At 34.2% G+C, this 18,614-nt stretch overlaps 2 protein-coding genes across 3 annotated transcripts; both read right to left on the reverse strand.

Moving 5' to 3' along the window:
* Nucleotides 1–9,864: 9,864 nt before the first annotated feature.
* On the reverse strand, nucleotides 9,865–11,593 carry LOC143424291 (uncharacterized). Of its 2 annotated transcripts, none has more exons than XM_076896267.1 (2): nucleotides 11,185–11,593; nucleotides 9,865–10,317 (listed from the first exon to the last, which is right to left on the reverse strand). In XM_076896267.1, the coding sequence occupies exons 1-2, from the start codon at nucleotides 11,318–11,320 to the stop codon at nucleotides 9,893–9,895; spliced, it is 561 nt and encodes a 186-aa protein (XP_076752382.1). In that variant the 5' UTR covers nucleotides 11,321–11,593; the 3' UTR covers nucleotides 9,865–9,892. The 2 variants fall into 2 exon arrangements, with proteins under 2 accessions (XP_076752382.1, XP_076752381.1); XM_076896266.1 differs by having other exon boundaries at nucleotides 9,865–10,320; nucleotides 11,185–11,566.
* A 3,138-nt stretch (nucleotides 11,594–14,731) lies between these two features.
* P58ipk (dnaJ homolog subfamily C member P58IPK) lies at nucleotides 14,732–17,873 on the reverse strand. Its single transcript, XM_076896681.1, has 6 exons — nucleotides 17,665–17,873; nucleotides 17,475–17,585; nucleotides 17,144–17,343; nucleotides 16,576–16,901; nucleotides 16,157–16,500; nucleotides 14,732–16,069 (listed from the first exon to the last, which is right to left on the reverse strand). The coding sequence occupies exons 1-6, from the start codon at nucleotides 17,711–17,713 to the stop codon at nucleotides 15,651–15,653; spliced, it is 1,449 nt and encodes a 482-aa protein (XP_076752796.1). The 5' UTR covers nucleotides 17,714–17,873; the 3' UTR covers nucleotides 14,732–15,650.
* Between the last annotated feature and the right edge of the window lie 741 nt (nucleotides 17,874–18,614).

Below are 18,614 nucleotides of genomic sequence, written 5' to 3' on the forward strand. Positions count from 1 at the left end.
ATATTTTCATTAGTTTTGATTGCTTTGGTTATTCCAGAGTAAAATGACTTGTTTTAAAAGTTAGATACTATAGTTATTCAATAATAAAAGAATCATTTTGCAGCGCAATGGCACCAAATCACTTAGAAATGTCTGCGATAATTAAAATTTGAAATATGAGAAACGTGTATGCAGACTTTCATGGCTGACTGTACACAAGAAATTAATGTTTCTCCCAGCAACAACATGCAAAGGCCAGTCCTTCGTCTTTGAAGTATTACCTGAACCAATTAGCAGAAAACTATTAAGACGCGCAACCTCAAAACAAACGGCACCATAATAAATTTCATTTAGAGAGTTTTGTACGTAGTTCGATACAAGTGATGAGAAAGCTTTCCTTGAAAGACTCCTACGTCTTATCCGGAACAAATGAAATTTCATTTTTTCCGCAACGAGACGGAGTAGCCGCCTAAAACTTATCTATCCAGATTCCAGACCAACGTTCCCGAATCAACTTGAACTCGTATTCAATTAAGACAGATTACGAAGTTTACATCCTCGCTATCCTTACCCCATTGAAATAGCATTCGTAGAACAGATTACTGAATCATCTACTCCGGTTCCAGGTTTATTATTCGCCTTAAAGTCACTTCCGTGAAGGTAAATGGTAACGCGCGCGCAGAAACGTTGTCCTTGCCAAGAAGTTCGCGGATGAAACCTTAATAGAGAACAGCTAAAGCGATTATTATATTATTTCTGGTAATCTTCAGGCATTTGTAATTTAGTGAATTCACCTGATACACCATTTTCCTAGCCGAGTAATGAAAACTGCAAAGAACTTTTTATCCCTTTCTACTTTAAAAAATCCCACTCTTTTAACGTTATCGATGCTATGAACATTCATATTCTTTACTCTTTTTAAATCGTCAAATGTATTTTTAATAGTCTTAAGAAATTATTCCAGCCTTCTTAATTGTTAACAATTTCAGGAAATTATTGTAACATTCTGCATGCGTTCAAAATTTACAGTTAAAATATCTAATAATTGTTTCTGGTTTGCTATATACATGTTTATTATTTTTATGTATTTTTGTTAATTGTAATTTTGTTTACTCTCTTATCTTTGTTATTTACCAACTGCAGCGACTGGAAAATTGAAGAAATGGAGTTAAATGAAAGACGGTAGTCAATTTAGAAGGTTCCGGAGACTGGCATTATTAGATTTACTTAATTATATGGGGTAACTGAAAGAGCTGGAGGTGGTCTTTAATTCTTTTCCAGCAGTAAGGCAAAACCATGAATAGAGCAATTTCATGCCTTTTTAACAGAAGATCTACTAGAAACTACACGAAAATAATATTTTCTATATACTCGAGACATCATAAAAGATATGAATAATACAACACAGTGGTTCATTTATTAAATGCATTCATTCAAGCATTCCTTAAATATCTCTGGCCAACTTGATTTCAGCGTGGAATCACTGATCTGAAGTCTAAGCATTAATTTCTGCATCGTTCCCCGTCAAACGTACTGTTGCAGCCCATTTTTCTACGATTGTCCTAATTTCTCTCGCGTCCTTATCGAGGGGTGGAATGCAACTTGTTACAGGCATCGATTACACGGGGAAGAAAAATCGCGCTAATCTTCGCCCATTGCGTTCTTATTCGTAGTTGAACGGCGAAGATCGATGGCAATCCGTCGGTCAAAGGGAGAAAAATTCAGGGAAAGGGAAAACGAACGCGCGGGGTTGCAATCTTACCGATCTAACGGCGAGATTCACCTCGTGAATCTCGGAAATCGAGAAAGATGAGCGGAACGGATCGATCTTCGAGCAGCGTGTGGAGAGGCAGAGAACACTTCCGGAGGAAGTTAAATAAAACGTCTTGCGACAGCGGCAATGGCTTCCGACGGATATTGCTTGTTCCCGATCGAAATTTGATGAAGACAAACATAGATATACGGTGCGTTCGGTAGTTTAAAGTCTTACTTTCTACTGTTGAGCCAAAATTGAAAAAGAATTCTGGAAACCAAAGTCAGAAGAGTATAAAGAATAAGGAAATCTGAAGCTAAGTTTGTCCTGAAAAATGGCTTTGAAAATTTTACAAATTTACCAAAGGCTCAGAGTAGTGAATGTTTCGCCGTGGTATCGGTATCAGGAGTAGTTCATGCAAAAGGAACGAAATGTATGTGGATCGACAATTGGAAATGCAGTTAGTATTGTGTGTATATACACAAGATTTCGAGGAGAGCACATTTTAAAGTGAGACGTGTCCGGGAAGCTGGTTTCCAACAATAAATTCCGCTACCTTTGAAACGGGAATATCGCTAAAAGCAAGGAAAGCTTCTTCCGGTTCACTTGGAGCTTTCCATGGAATTCTATTCCTCGTCGAAGAACATAATAGAGTCATAATGGACATTTCTAAAAAGATAAAAAATAGACTGCTAGACGAGACAGGTAAAAGTGAACGGATACAGGCGGGGTTGTGTCTCGTTATTTAGAAAGAATACTGGAAAACTAATCATTTCATTGGTGCATCGTTGAGCTATCATTTGATTATAAATTATTTTGAAAAATTAAGTGTATCAAATAATCGTTCTGTATTTTAATTACGAATGACTCTCGAAATAATTTCTAAAGTAATTTAAATGCAATATTAGTTTATACTTGGGACACTTTAAAAAATTAACTTTGATTTCAAATAAGGTTTAACCACGTAAAAATTTCCTGAGTAATTACTATTAGGAATTTCTCAGTATCCTGAATTAAAACGACTCTGTAATATTATTTTATGATCCGGCACGGTCTACTGCATTGCAAATTTTATTAAATGGGAAAGAATTTCATTGAAGATCAGAGGTAATCGTTTCGATCTTCGTATATGTAGATACAGGGCTCTATGACGGTTTAGAGAGCTTTCTTTGCAGACAAACAGCACCGAAAGTATACCAAAAGAAGGCAACAGCCTGGGTCTGCACATTTTAGATAAACACTTCAAAATATTCCACGAGATTGCTCAGCCTTTCAAGTTGTTTGCTATTCGAAATTTATGGAGATGGAGTTTAGTGACTGTCTCTCAACGAATTCTCTAGCTCGCCTTTATAACCATTCCAGTAAAGTTATTTTAAGAATTAGGCGAGTTCAATTATGGTCATGAAACGTATACGTAATTCGAGAAAAATCTGCAAAACAAAAATTTATTGCAATACCACATCAGGTACCTTTGGACTAAATTAACATCGACTTAATTATGCTGCTGCTGAATATTCATAAGCCTCTGATTTTAAGCTTTTAAATATTCCTTTAGATACTTTAAGTTTGATTGTTTATTACGTGTAGGAGAATATTTATGAACTCATCAGTGTCTCCTTAAATTTCAATGCCAAGTAAGAAGGCATTTAGATTATATTAAAAGAAATTTTTATACAACTAAATATCCTACGTTCGATTTATATGGGACATATTTCGATTATTAAAATGATAAGTATACATTGTACACATTATCACGATGAAACAGCGACCAATTTCGTTTCAACCGCAAAGGTTAATTTACAAGGGGTTTTCCCTAAGGTTGCGTCGCCAAAAGGCACACAGTAGATTCAGCCAATACATGGTCCGCCACAATTTTTCGCTCGCCCATTTTTCTCTATTTCATTATCCTTCTCGCACAATTCAGACAAACTGGATACCTTTCTAAGTTAAAATGTTTTATCTAATCCATTTACCACAGAATAAGAAACAAGAATAGTAATTTTTTAAATACAACAAAATTATACATGACTTAATTTTTTTTTATTATTACATCGATGTGACGAACTAATCCTACGTGTATACTTTTGCAAGAGAAATGATAATCCACTCTAATTTGAGATCAGTTTCGTGAAATACAATTAGACCTGATCGGATTCCCTAAATCAAACTAGTCGAAGCACAAGTTTTCGTATACGAGAACGTCGAGCCTGGAAGGGTTGACGCTTCTGTCATTGGGCACGTTTCACTCGAGGTTTATTGGGTATTTTTCTAAAAAGAAAGCGACAAATTTCTCTCTTACGTCCATAAATCGAGATCACCAGCGGCTAACGCCTTCTTTGTGTCAGCAGTGTCGAGTGAAGCCTGATAAAAAGGGTTGGTTACAAGGTGCGGCGAGGATTACAAGAGGGGGCGAAGAAGAAGCGGCAAAGACCTATTCATAGATCAGTGGCCCTTTCGAGAGTTCGGCGGTAGAAAGAGGCCCGCTTCCAAGACAATACCTTCTATCTTTAGACGTCACTTAAGACGTCGAAAGAGAAACGCGTGTCAGCGACACCTATCCCAATGGTGATAGCAGGAGATGGTAGATCCTGTCTGGTTCGCCAGTTCCTTTGGGTAATTAATTAATTTCTGAATCCCAAATAGATATTAACGAGTAGATACTAATTAAATAGCCGAATGTAGAAAGAATGAAATTCAATAAATATCGACACAATATTATAGAAGAGATAAATCATTATTAACCAACCAATTAGTTAATTGGATTTTTGTTTCACTATTTTCAGGTATATTTTCTTTTATATAATTAAAACGACCGTGTATGTATAAAATCGACAAGACTACGTGTATACAAACAGAAATTAATCAAAGCTTCATTGTCTGTTTCTATGTCAATTTGATCAAAACTTAATAGAAACAGTCTAATGACACGGCTTATGTTCGCTATAGCAGCGTGTCAGTTAATTATGGTTTCACATTATCGAACTGTCCGCAACATTTGCAAACTTCCGTTCAGTTTTCTTCGTAAAGTGTTCGCCACGCGGTGGACTAAACAAGTGCTTTAATTACATTAAAAATCCGATAGTCAACACGTGAACGTGAAAAATTCATCGTTTCCCTATACGTTGATAACATTTATTTTTCATCAAGGTGGTTCGCTATGAAATATCTTAATTTCGTGCTTTGAGGCTTGTAAAAAAGATTACCACAATTCTCGAGAAAAATGTGAAATAGAATATGTATGCGCTTCATTAAAAGTTACGTACTTAGGAACAATGAATTGAGATTTATATACATGTGGGTAATTGCTACAGAAAATGAGCTTGTGGAGCATAGTCATATTTTAGCAAAGTTTTCAAGTTTAGAAACTAGAAATATTGTGTGTGTATATACAACATATTTATCCAAGTGTTTCTCAACTTTTTCAAAGAAATATTTCATAACTTCTTTAAAGAAATAAATGAAAATTGACTATTCCAATTGACTATTTCGTTAAATTCTTTCGACAATTCTGTTAATCAACTTTATTTAATTTCACGTTTAAATTCGAAACGTAAAATAAAAGAAGGGAAGGATACCTTGAGAAATTGGTTTACTATCCGATCGATTTCCATGTTTTCCCCTTCCTCTATTTTATTCGCAGAAGCATTCTAAATACGTACAAGAATACCAACAATGCAAACTGCACCGCTGAGATAATTAACTCCGCACCCAAACAATGTAATCACCTTATAGGTCCCTGTACTGAACAGGGTCGTTGTGCTCAGGCTGTTGAATGGTGTACCTGCGGTTCTGAACTTTACCCATTTACGGCAGAAATCAACGCACAAGTGAATTAAAACGAGAAGTTTCGTTGTGAATTGACTCACAACTAATCGCGATTGAAATTCATATTTATTAGAAGTTATTTTATTACTTGTAACAATTATAACAACCCCTCATAATCAAAAGAATAAAAAACCGTACATATTCGTAGATGTATGCACATGTTCATAGAGTTGTCAATTTTTCCCTTTTATGTTCTACTTCATTATTAATAATTGATACACCGGTTACGTTGCTGAATATTACCAAACTGTTGATTCCTACCGAATTGTTCCCTTACGAGTAAATTAACGGAACAGATTTCAGTTAATCACCGCTTAATTAGTTGCATTCGCAAAGGTTACGTTACTCCGCAAGGGTAGGAATCCCAGGTGCCTAGGAACCATTTGGTATTCCAGAAATTACATACAATTACTGCTACCATTTGCCGTTTGTCGGAGGTGACGATGTTCCATTTTGCTCAAAGTTTGTGTCGTTAATTACTTCCACCCGCCACCATTTATATCCCATTTCATAATACATTGCGCTAAATGATAACAATTCTTCAAACAAAATTCGTTAACAAACTCTCTATTTGAAAGTTCGTTTTCGAACTGTATTTTTTCTTTAATTGTTTCCTAGTCCAGGCAATATTTCAAATATCGAATACGAACTTCAGTCTATCGCGTGAATATTACTTTCCCTCTTAACTCTGCCTCTCTGCCGAGAGCGATAAATATGATTTCCATGAGCACGAGATAGCTCAGATTCAAATGGAAATTCGAGCGGAGCTTCTAAATGTCTTGCACAATGAATACACCGGAAGCACAACCGAAATGATCGATCGTCTTTGACTATTTAATGGCGCCTGGAGAAAGTACATTCTCGACGTTCCATTGTGTTGGACAGAATCTCTCCCTCAGACATATTTCCAGCTAAGCGAAATTTCTGACCTTTCACAGGCTGAGGATCGTATATTACAGCTCATGACGAGCGTGTAATCCTTGGTGGAGTATCTTGAAATCTAATTTCATGGGTTTTAGTGATTAGCTTAAAGAGAATTATTGAATTATACTATCCTTGAAGCAATGAATGCTGCATTAATATATCGGATGGAAATTTATTATATTACGACGATTCATATAAATTTTCATTCATATCATTATACATTGAATTATTTGATAAGCTAGTAAAATGCTTGTACATTTCTGAGAAATTCTCCACGAAATAAATATCAAACACAACGCAGTAGTACACAAAATATCAAAGATAAAATACAGAATTTAAATGAAGGAAAATTGATTTAGTTATACAATATATATATTCTTGTTGATAATGATTTTAGAATTGTTATACATTTAATGTGTCTTATGATCTGTTTTTCGCTTTCCAAATTGTAATTACTGCTGTACATGTTTAATGATATGAAGAAGTAACGAAAGTACGGGATAATATTGAATAAAGATAAATTCTTTTCGTGTAAACTGTTTGATCAAAAAAAAAGAAGGAAAAAATTTAAAAGAACACAAAGTGACGGGATGATAAACGAGAGAGTTGTAACTATTCGCCGGTCTGGATAAAGGTGATAATTCCGTAAATAAAAACAAACGCACGTTGATATTCGTAAACTGGAACGATAATTAAAATTTTAATTAAATGGCCGCCTGATTAAACAGGCGGCACACGTTTCGTACGCTCATAGCTTACTAAAATGTGGAATTCAATTAACATCGCGTCCTGCAGAAGCACCGAAAATTATTTTTTAAAACTTTTATATCCACAATGACTAGCATTGTGTTGAGATACGCTGTACTGCCTGGATACGGACGTTACAGTAAATGTAGAATTAAATATACACGCGAAATTAGCAATTATATTAACCTCTATGATTTTACAACAACGTGTGCTGTAATAGTAGATGTTAATCTTTATGGAAAATGTTGACCGTTATATGCACGAGTGGAATTAAAAATTCCTTTGACGTAGAACTATTTCATTAGACTAATTGAGGGATAAACCGTCTCTGTCATTGTACCGTAGAGATTTCCCGCTGTAGTATTACATATTCACTGCGCCTAAATCTGTAGCGTGGGACTATAACGCTATGTCCAATGATTGCTCAGTGTAGTTTAAAGGAAGCTGAATGAATGTATGTGCGTGTCTGCGAAGGATGCATGCCTACGCAAGCTAGAAAAAAATAAGATGGGGGAAGATTGAAAGACAGGTAGAAACAAGGAAAAATGGGGAGAGACAGGGAGAGATTGGGGCTGTCTGGGAAAGACTGAAAGGCCTGAGGAGACAGGCAGAGTTTGCAAAAGTTTACATGCATGAAAAGATATGGAAACATGATCGCAAACAACCGCATAACTTGCTGTGTATATATAAAGAAGTACTATTTTATAAAATATTAATTTTTATACACGAAAAAAATGGATAAAAAAATGAAATAATAGGATGAACTAGGAATCGGTTGGCACGTGACGATATTACAGGTTTGGACGAGCAAATAAGCTACCCGATGAATCCACGGAAAATTTCCGGAAATAAAATTATCCCGCTCCAGTTGCCAAACGATAGGGTATTGCACGCTGACGCTGGTCGCGAAATTTTCCTGCCATTAATTTAACGTTACGAAAGAGTGACGGAAAGCGTCCAAGAGAATCCGCGGGGGATCGATAGCTGTTATCGCGGTTGTTACCATGGATACATCAAAGCTCGTTCGTTAACGCTTGAAAATGATTAAGATGAGTCGATGGCTTATTAGGTTCGCTTAATAAAATTCGCTGATCGATCGGGGAGAAGCTTCGGATCAGATAGGATGAACGAGTGAACTTTGCCACTAATTCGAAGCGTGGAGATCGATCTGTAAGTACGTACAAGGTGTTCCAGAGAGAATGGCATAGCTTAATCGATCGAAATTAAGTCTCTAGGTGAGAATGGAGGAGGAGCAGCAGGAAGAGGCTGCGAGTCGATAAATAGAGGGCAACAAAATCTATGTAAAATTCGCTAATCCACAAAAAATGTGAATGTTTCCTAATAGCAATGATAATTTAACCTTGCAATCTATTTTCTTCCTTTTATGCCAAATGTAATTACCTCTGATCTTTATTATCTTCAATTCATTGAATTAATGGTAAAAGAGTAATCGATTTAATTAATTATGATTACACCTTGTAGACTTCGAGTGGATCGAAACAATTGTATTATGTTTAATAGAAAGGAATTTGTTCACCATCCATCATAGTTAAGCTTCGCCATTTATCGAAGATCAGGAAATCAATGATAATAAGTGGATACTGTGCCATAATCACTGAGTGACCCTATTCCATCATAAATACCGATACCTTATAATTTAATTGATCAATTAATTTCTTATTATTATGCGGTGCTATTTAAATGCTACATCCGCAAAATAACGCGGTATATGTTAGACGCGTGCAAGTAGTACGTATTTGCATATGTATTTAACACTTTGATTTCTGTCATTAAAGCGTGACGTTAAAAATATCTTACATAATTCATATCTTTCTAGTTCAGTATAAACCTCAGTATAAAAAAAGATATATCTATTTATAATGCGGAATTCTATGTCTCATATGAGAGAAAACATGGACGTAACCTTTTCCTAGCTTGAAAAGCACATTTGAAGGTAGCGCCAATAAAATATAACGGCATAGAACCTCGTATTATAGATGGAAGTGGTATCCTTTCTACTGTACTTTCAAAGGCACAACTGGTGTATAAAAGTATTTTGTTCATAGGTATATCTTGGTATACGTAGCTTGCAATATAGATATCCCTAGTAAGTAATAGTAAATTTTTCCAGAGCATATTAGAAGCTCTGTGGAGAAAAGAAATTTTCAATTATGAAAAAGACTCAGAACCTCCCAGGAGAAAATGCAAGATCTCCACCTATTTTAATTGTTTTATAGAATGTAAAAAAGAAATGTACAGACATTTGATAGAAATAGTAATGCCAAGCATTGAAAAAGAATTTGTAAGTACAGCGAAGTACTATAACAGAAAGGTGTTCTCAATAATAGGTTTTGAATGTTGTATAATTCAAAGGTTGAGTTTGATCTACTTTCAAATCTGGATTCTAGAGTAATTGTAATGCGCTGTACCATACTAAAATATGTACCATAAAATACAATTCATAATTATTTAAAATAAGGTAGAATTCATCAATTTCGATACTCTTGAAATATGTTGTTAAAATCAACATCAGATCATTAAATTAAACTACTTGTGCTTGTGTTTCTATATGAACTTATGCAAGATTAAGAAAATTAATTGGTAAAGTATTAACAGGAGGGTAAAAATGGAAAAAATCAGTTTGTGATTATGTGTAATTTCATATTATGGTCGTGTTGGAACTTTACTTAATAACATCAATACTTTAAGTTTAAATTCTCTCATCTCTGTATCTGATAATTTCCTTACATCAGGAAGTAAACTTAACAAAAACATCTTCCGGTAATCATCAGTACTATCTTTGTTTTCTTGCTGGAATCTCACTTCTTCGTGACTTGATCTTGACTCATGACTTATATCTATTTCTTCCGGCTCTTCTACTTCTTGCAATGTAACGTCATTGGTCGCAGGAGATGGAAGATTTCCAAAATGTTCTATGTCACTGGGAAGCTTTATATATGGTAGTATAAATTGCATAACGTCATATAAATGATATAGTCTTCTCCGTCTTGCAGAAGGTTTCCTTGCAGCTATCTTTAGACTTCTTACAAATCCATTCCTAACATTCCTCCATTTTTCTTTGCAGTCAGCTACTGCAGATAAGAAAAACTAATATGTAATAATAAATGATATTTCGTTTTGGATTATTAAAATTCTATTATATAGTACTCCTACAAAGATGAAATTTTTATTGGTCTTGTGATACTTTCCATTTCTGTATTTTTGAAAATACCACAAGCCGGCAAAAAGGAGAGAATGAAGACTAGTATGAACACAAAAAACAACAATATTTATATACGCATGCAGAATTCGTAATGTCAAAATCGACAATTTGAATTCTTGCGATATACGCGTTGCACTCGTTAATATACAATTATAGACTCACTTAAAATTTGGTTCAAAGGTTATAACAAAACTACGAAATATAAAGGGAACAATAACGAGCTCGTGGTTATTGCGATATAATTTAGAAACAGATCAACAAGGTATTATAAGTACCAAATACCACCCAGTAATCATTATTTAATTAATGCATATGTATATCTTATTTTTCGTGAATATAAAAAATGGTACACTGTAAACGGCAGTTGAGTTACCGATACCCATGATATAAAGCCCACGTTCTATAGTCTTCAACGTGACGCTCTTGGTACACGGATTTAACATTCCTGAGTATAGAGAGGTCACAATTTTTTTTACTATTTTTTAAAAACCAAGGAACCGTATTAGAAAAAAAGTTAATAGAATTTATCTCGATAATACATGTACCTTAATACGTTCCTTAATATCTCATTGTACCTTAATACGGTACATGTTTCGTTCAAATGTGAAATAACACTGATAATCTCTCCTTTTTAGCCAATTACTTTTTGAAGTTACAAATTACTTTGCCATGGTAGTGCAACTATGTATGTATTTGCTATGTATTTATTTACAATATTTATAAAAATACTTACCAGACCATTTAGTTTCTTTTGACACTTGATTCCATGCCTCATCTGTAATATCCTTTCTTAGATATTCTGTTAATGTATGATTGTATAAACATGGATACTTTTGAATTATTTGCACGAAAGATCTCAATTCAGTCATCTTCTGTTGTTCGCGAGATATTAGGTTGTAAATTTAAAATTTAACGACAATAAACTATATTTTAACAATAACAATAATAACGATTTCTTTATTAAATTGTAACTCTTAATATTCACTTAGATTGTCTGCCCATCAAGCGACAAAACGTACGTGTTGCACATCATGACGAGTCGCGTACGCCTTAGATTCTGTTCATGAAGTGTCGCATCCAGTGTTGCCAGAAGTAGGCAAAAAATGGTCGCGTATGGAAATTCAAAAGTAATGGTAAAAGGATAAGAATATGATACAGTGTTGTACGATTTATAATCGTAGTTTGCTTAGTTTGTTCCAAATCTTATGCGATTATGCATGTAGCTTAGCTTTATGTTACGTTATCTTCCCTCTACAGCTGAAAATCTGACAACGCTGAACGCGTCAGACGCGCGTACTGCGCAGCTGTAAAGTAGGTTTACGGGACCGCAAGGGGCAAGGGGCACAGTGCAACCAAATCTTCACATACATTTTGAGAAAAGTTTCAACATATACATTCAATCTCTTCGTTACAAATCTCTATGAATCATAATTCGCACTGCATTGACACGAAAAATTCTATCGCTTGTACACACTATTGTCCAAAATATATCATACATGAATCATACTATATTTCTATCTATAAAAGGTTCCCAATCTGATTAATTTTTCTTCGAAGTATACCCAGACAGCACAGCGAGTCGTAGACCCGTGGCAGCACTGTGCTAGCACAGTGCCGCCCCCAGCTCTCATAACGACACAGTGCTCTAGCACTCGGGCAACACGCGTATCACGACACCATCGCAGCACCAATGTGCCGACACTGGGGCGATAATCCATGTCAAGGACATTATTGCGACGTTATAGTAACACGCTGTTTTAGCATTATCGTATCACCAGCGTGACACGGCATGCCATTGGTCACCATATACTAGCCAATCATATGACAAAAATGTGAAAAAATGGATTTTGTTGATTCACTTATTATAGCGGCATTTAAGAAAGGTATATAAACGTGGAAATTCAAAGGTAATGTTCCTCTATAAAAGAAGTTGGTATCAGAAGTAATGCAAACTGATGGTTGCAACAAAATGCGCGCCTCATGGACATTTTACGCTCGATATGACGAATGCAGGTTGCACTGATAATGTGAAGCTGACACACATGGGTGAACATATATATATTGTGTGCACGGAAGTGCGCAACAAACGACATTTCGGTATTATAAAATTCAATACAGCAAAAAAAATAAAAACTTCTAAATACTGAAGAGATAATACTAATACAACCATATAATTTTTCTATTTTCTTTTGTTTCAGTAAAAAAACTTTATTAACGTGTTGATGCAATTTTTTTCATTAAAATAAGACCAAATAGAATATAATTTAGATAATTTGTAATTTATCAGAAGTAATAATTAAACAAAATCAGTTTTAATATTATAATAAATGTGATCCAAATAATATCCTACGCCTGATCTTATTTTAATCTGAAAAATCACATCAGTAAGTTAACAAGAATTTCATGTATTAATTATCCAGACAACATTCGTAAGTGGAAATGCCAACGCCCTGATGTTGCGACATGCATGCTGCCCCAATGCTAGCACAAACACCCTGTCCGCATCGCGTGTCGACACGCTGTGCTGTCTCGTAAATATTGAAAATAAAAATGTTTTATCATTGCATTAAATATTTTTCGCAAAATTATTAGTGTCTCAAGTAGTTAAAAAAATTCTTGTAAACATCCTTATGCAAAATAAGCCTTAAAAATTTCAGCAAAATCGGTATACTAGATTTTCCGAATGTTCGCTTGTTCAATATGTAATTAACCAAGTACGTATTAATTAAATAAAGTTGATAACAGAACAGAAATGCTAGAATAGCATTTGAAAATAGTACGCAGTCGATAAACAAGTCCGTGAACATACCTGAAAAGCAGCGATGTGTCTTATCGGCACGATGCGACAACAACTACGCAGCAAACATGACGTTGTCCTACTCTGCGTTCTCCGTTCCGTGTTTATATTCTACTGGCTTCGCTGTCCCACACTCTGCTACCATTCACTGTAAACAGCGCACCAAATTAAAATATGGCAATGCATACGTATACAAAAATATAATATCTGCTTAAAATCAACTATTGTACTAGGATCGAAAAATATTTGTATCGTTCTTATATGTATCACATACTTCGATACAATGTATGTGTTATAAAAAAAGCACTTTTAGCAATAAATGAAATCAATTATCATATACAATATAACTGTAAGTATATATCGTTTTCTTATTTATAGAACCATTATTGCGAATATTATAGTGTATTAAATATTAAAATACTTAAATTTATATCGCAAGGAAGAATATAACGTAACAAATGTTTCTCTGTTTCAAAGTAAGGTTTGTCAATCGGAAGCAATAGACATTTCAACTTACATTTCTTCTTGATTTGTTGCAAATTTATGTCACACACTGCCACAACACATTCTATTAGTTGTATATTCACACTTTCTTAACTTTTAAACTATGCAAACACCTTTTGTTTCACTTAAAATTGAAAATTTCTAGCACGAACGACGAGAGACGCGACCGCCATGACCGCTTAGGCTGTACTGCGAAGAATTTGAATTTCACGAGCGCTCAGACGTGATTGGCCGAAAATGTTAAACAATTTTCGTATTGTGGCCTCAGCAAACGCTATTGCAAATAATGACTATTGTTAGTAAATATATTTAATTACGTTTTATAAATATAATAATAAAACAAAATTTCAATAATTTTCGTTATTAAAAATTAAATATTATGTATTACACAATATATAGTATGCTAAAAAGAAGATACAATTTTTACTCACATATTTTTCAAGAAACATTGAATAATTGCCATAGGAAATTATAAATTCACGTTCCTTTCAAACTTCTATTTCTTTTCTTAGTGTTTGGAACTCGTGAATTACAATTTAATTCTACATAGAGATGATTGATATTCCCTGACTAACAAAAGCACAAGAAGAAAGACGAAATCAACAGAAAACTTTCCGCGCAGCGGAAGTAGACGCTCATGATTGGTAGAATTCAAATATAACTTTTTTGAGGGAAAATGGTACCAACCCCTTCTAAAGAAAATCTGACAATAGTTATAAAATTTTCCTTTGTAATTATTCCATAACTTAAATTAATTATATAATTGCACAGTATCCCTAAATATTATTTATCCTTAATAACAATCCAAGTTAATTGTTAAACAAAATATTTGTAAAACGATAGTACTAAATGCAATTAACTTTGGCCAGTTATAATTTTGTACAATATAACGATTATTTAAGACCTTTATATTATGATATACGTAGTGTATTTTGTATAATCATATTTCTTGATCTTACATACAAATGATACAAATATGTTTGTATAAATTATTCAAATATATTTAAACAAATATCAGAGATACAGTATTTACATAAAGTTCTCTCACACTCATGCGAACACAACACGCGCACAGCATTGTCCTACATGTTGTTACCAACATCGAATACAGTTACCGTCTAGTATACACTGCTATTCATATTTTAGTGTATCTGTACTCGATTGTTGTATTACCGCGAAATGGCTTTTTGTATTATTTACTCCATCTAATCACCGCATCAATTTTTAAGCTAAATTCAGTTATCCACAGCCCGCCGCCGTAAACAGTTAGGTGGCAGTGTCACCGCCATACATTCTATACATAGTTTCATTAAAATGCGAGTTCAATTACGACTTTCGGTTTGTATGTCGATGGTACGTGATTTATACGTACAGAATTATGTTCTCATCGCTGAAAATTGATTATACATTCAGTCTATACCAAATATATTATCCATTAACTTTTTCAGTAAGTCAATTACTCGAAAGAATCATTACAATTTGTAACATATAAATTATTATAAACAATATATAAAATCACCTGCATGCATTATTTACATTATGTATATGTGCTGAATTTCAATATAACAATTTACCAATTGAGAAGTAACAATGAGAACATTATACAATTGGATTCAGTATTTATTGCAGATAGCCTGACCTTATCCGCGTATACACGAGTTCATTTTAATTAGTTATTGGTCGTTTGTTCTTGACTTACTGATCGATCAACAATTTTCCTGCACACAGTCTTCTGGCTCCACGCAGATAGAAGAGACATATGACTACCGACGAGGTAGATCGCAAAATTAAATTTTACCTAAGATAGCAAGAATTGTATCGCGCGTGTATAGCGACACGGTGAAGAATTTAGGAATTTTATTTGGGCTAGTAGAGTGACAATGTAAAAGGGAAAATGGCTAATTAAAATGGAACTTAAACTTGAAGGGAGAACCATGGAAGTGATGGAATTCTTGGAAGGGATTGAAACCTTGTTGATGTTTGCCTGATTCAGGATCTAACGGGTCTTCTCCTTGGTCAAATTTCGTTCTTTTCTCATCGTCAGTCAATACTTCTTTAGCAGCAGCAATATCGATAAACCGTTTCTCTGCCCGTTTCTTCTCCTCTCCTTCTTGAAAATTGTCAGGGTGCCATTTTTGTGCAGCTTTCCTATATGCTTTGATAATATCTCGTTTAGATGCTGTTCTTGGCACATCCAGAATTTTGTAATAATCGCGAGATTCAGAAAGTTTTTGTCGTTGTTGTGCTTTATGAAGACCTTGCTTCGCTCTTTGTAGGTTCATATCGATTTCTAACGCTTCTTTAAAGTCCCTTATTGCTGTTCGAAAGATGGAAATTACAACACATAATATCGAGAAAGCTATATATAAAAACTTTTGCCACACTGAATGTACATATCACTTACCATCGTCAAACATTTCAGCAGCAAGATATGCTTCTGCACTGTCACAAAATACTGCAGCCTCTTTCCTTATTTTCAGTGCTTCTTGACAATGTTTAATAGCCTGGTTTGGCTCTGAGTTACCAGTATAACATTTACAAAGAAATTGATGAGCAATGAAACGTACACTGGTTTCATGTGGCTCTAGTTTAAGCACACCTTGTGCTGAACTTATACACTTAATGTAATCTCTTTTAGATTCAGACGATTCCGCCTCTGTTAGTTTTTTTGCTATTTGTTTAATTCTTTTATAAAACGAGAAACACTTTGAATGTTCTGGATCAAGTTTCAGACATTCTCGAATTTCCCTGTACATATTTATACTTTTAATTTCATGTATTCAGATGCATAACAAGTAACTTTACTGCTTTTCTATTACTCACTTCAACGATTCCTCCACCTGTCCAAGACGATAATGTAGATGGGCTAATTTCAAAAACCCTTCTGTATCATCAGATTGTAACTTAGTTGCAAAACGTATATCAGATATAGCACTGACATAATCCTCAAGAGCTTCATAACACGTAGCTCTATTTTGCCTAAGTTCAGCCGACCAAGGGCATATTTCGATTATTTTGGAAATTTGATGCACAGCTGTTTCATAATCACCATTCCTCATCAATCTGATCATAACTGATACATCTTCTCGGGCAGGTGTTATTTTATATAAGGCATTATAGGCATCCAAATTTTGTGGCTCGACCGCTAACTATGGAGAATGAAAGATGAAAATTATAATATAGTGAAATTGCATTACTGAATTGGTTAGATCTGAAATAGCACAAGTGGCTAAGAAGCACAACAAATTTATTTGTTCCAATTATTATTAGGAATATTAGTTTTCCTCTCAAGATGTCCACAAAATACATTATCTAAATAATATGTAAAAAATTGCCTATATTGTTCCCAATTTTATAAATTAAATACCATCAATATACATTTTGGACTTACTACATCTCGAAAATCAGCTTCTGCCTTATCAAATTGAGCTTGCTTTAGTAATATATTACCACGTTGTAATCTTGCAGAAGTGAAATCTGGTTTCAATTCCAGAACTTTGTCAAGATCAAGGAGTGCAAATTTGGCTTTACCTAAGGCTAGATAAACTGTGCCTCTCTTATAATATGTCAAGTAGTTATTTGGATCTCCCTCTAGAAAAGAAAGTATAGAATAAATTCTAATGAAATTTAATTACAATTTTTCTCCTTCTCAAATCTAACGGAAGAAAAAAATGCCATAAAATGTATTAAATGGAAACGATTAATTAACAAACAAAACATACCAACAGCTGCATGATAATGTGACAATGCATCTTGTAACTGGCCTTTAGCTAAAAATTCTCTACCTAGTTCCAAATGTCTGTCAATTTCTAATTGAGAAACACTCCCGACCACTGGAACACAAGCTCATTAAATATTACATTGTAAAATAGTTATATTATTAAAGATATACCGTAGGTTAGGATTATTTACCATCTAAAGACAGATCCAATAAGACCAGTAACAAACCACAATGATACATGACTGAGTAAAAGAATTTAGCCACGATAATTTGAACACTTCAATACATAAGAAAACAAACTTGCTGGGCTTTAGAAGCCTCTACCTAGCCACCCGATAACACAAAACTGTTCAGCCACGCCGCCATAGCGATCGTGGTCTTATGCGATTGGCTCAGGTTGATCCATTACAATTGGCCACTCGTCGTAGGCGCCCACGATCCGCTACAATTATTTCGTGTTGATACTGCTGACACGTAACAAAGATATCTATTCATTAAATTAGGAATTTATACATCGATAACAGAGAAATTAGTGCGGCAATTCTCCTTGGAAAGAACTTGTGCAAAGTAATCCGTTCTAATCTGATTAAAATTTAAAGTCTTCCTCATAAAGTATCGAACACGAGTACGGATTTGTTCAAATTAAAGAATTCGCGTTTGAAGGTTTTGTTGAAAATTTATTCGCCTCTAAACATTTTTCCTTTCTTTCAGGCCTAAGTGTATAAAATAATGCAAATACATATTCCGTAAAATTTGCTGATTGTTTTTGCACAACTTAATATCGTTCCGTGTCTATTAAAGGTAAATGTCTTTTAATTTCTTTTTTTGCTGCTGATATACGAATACAAAAGCATATAAGTAATTTGTTTTATTCTAGCTCCACGAGTTTAAAATCATTCGATACAAAAGATTATGCAATTTTCCTTAATACTGAAGTATTGCAGAAGAAGGAATATATTCGCGAGAAATAGAGGTAAGAACTGCACAACATACGAGATATATGTTACTGAAAATATGTACAGACGAATTTGAACTCTTTGTATAAAAACTGCAGGGTAAAAAGGCGTGTACATATAAAGAAACTTTACACTGCATAATCTTTTCCTTCTTTATTATATGATTCATTTTATAGAATTCTCCT

This window comes from Xylocopa sonorina, chromosome 6 (assembly GCF_050948175.1).
Source record: "Xylocopa sonorina isolate GNS202 chromosome 6, iyXylSono1_principal, whole genome shotgun sequence".
Lineage (NCBI taxonomy): Eukaryota > Metazoa > Arthropoda > Insecta > Hymenoptera > Apidae > Xylocopa > Xylocopa sonorina.

Excerpts from the sequence above, each read along its gene's own strand:
- P58ipk (XM_076896681.1), bottom strand. The coding sequence starts at position 17,713 with ATGTATCATTGTGGTTTGTTACTGGTCTTATTGGATCTGTCTTTAGAT. Across the intron at positions 17,344-17,474 it reads ACATTATCATGCAGCTGTTG|AGGGAGATCCAAATAACTAC; the intron begins GTATGTTTTGTT and ends TTTCTTTTCTAG. Across the intron at positions 16,501-16,575 it reads CAGGTGGAGGAATCGTTGAA|GGAAATTCGAGAATGTCTGA; the intron begins GTGAGTAATAGA and ends AAATATGTACAG.
- LOC143424291 (XM_076896266.1), bottom strand. The coding sequence starts at position 11,320 with ATGACTGAATTGAGATCTTTCGTGCAAATAATTCAAAAGTATCCATGT. Across the intron at positions 10,321-11,184 it reads AAAAGAAACTAAATGGTCTG|TAGCTGACTGCAAAGAAAAA; the intron begins GTAAGTATTTTT and ends TCTTATCTGCAG.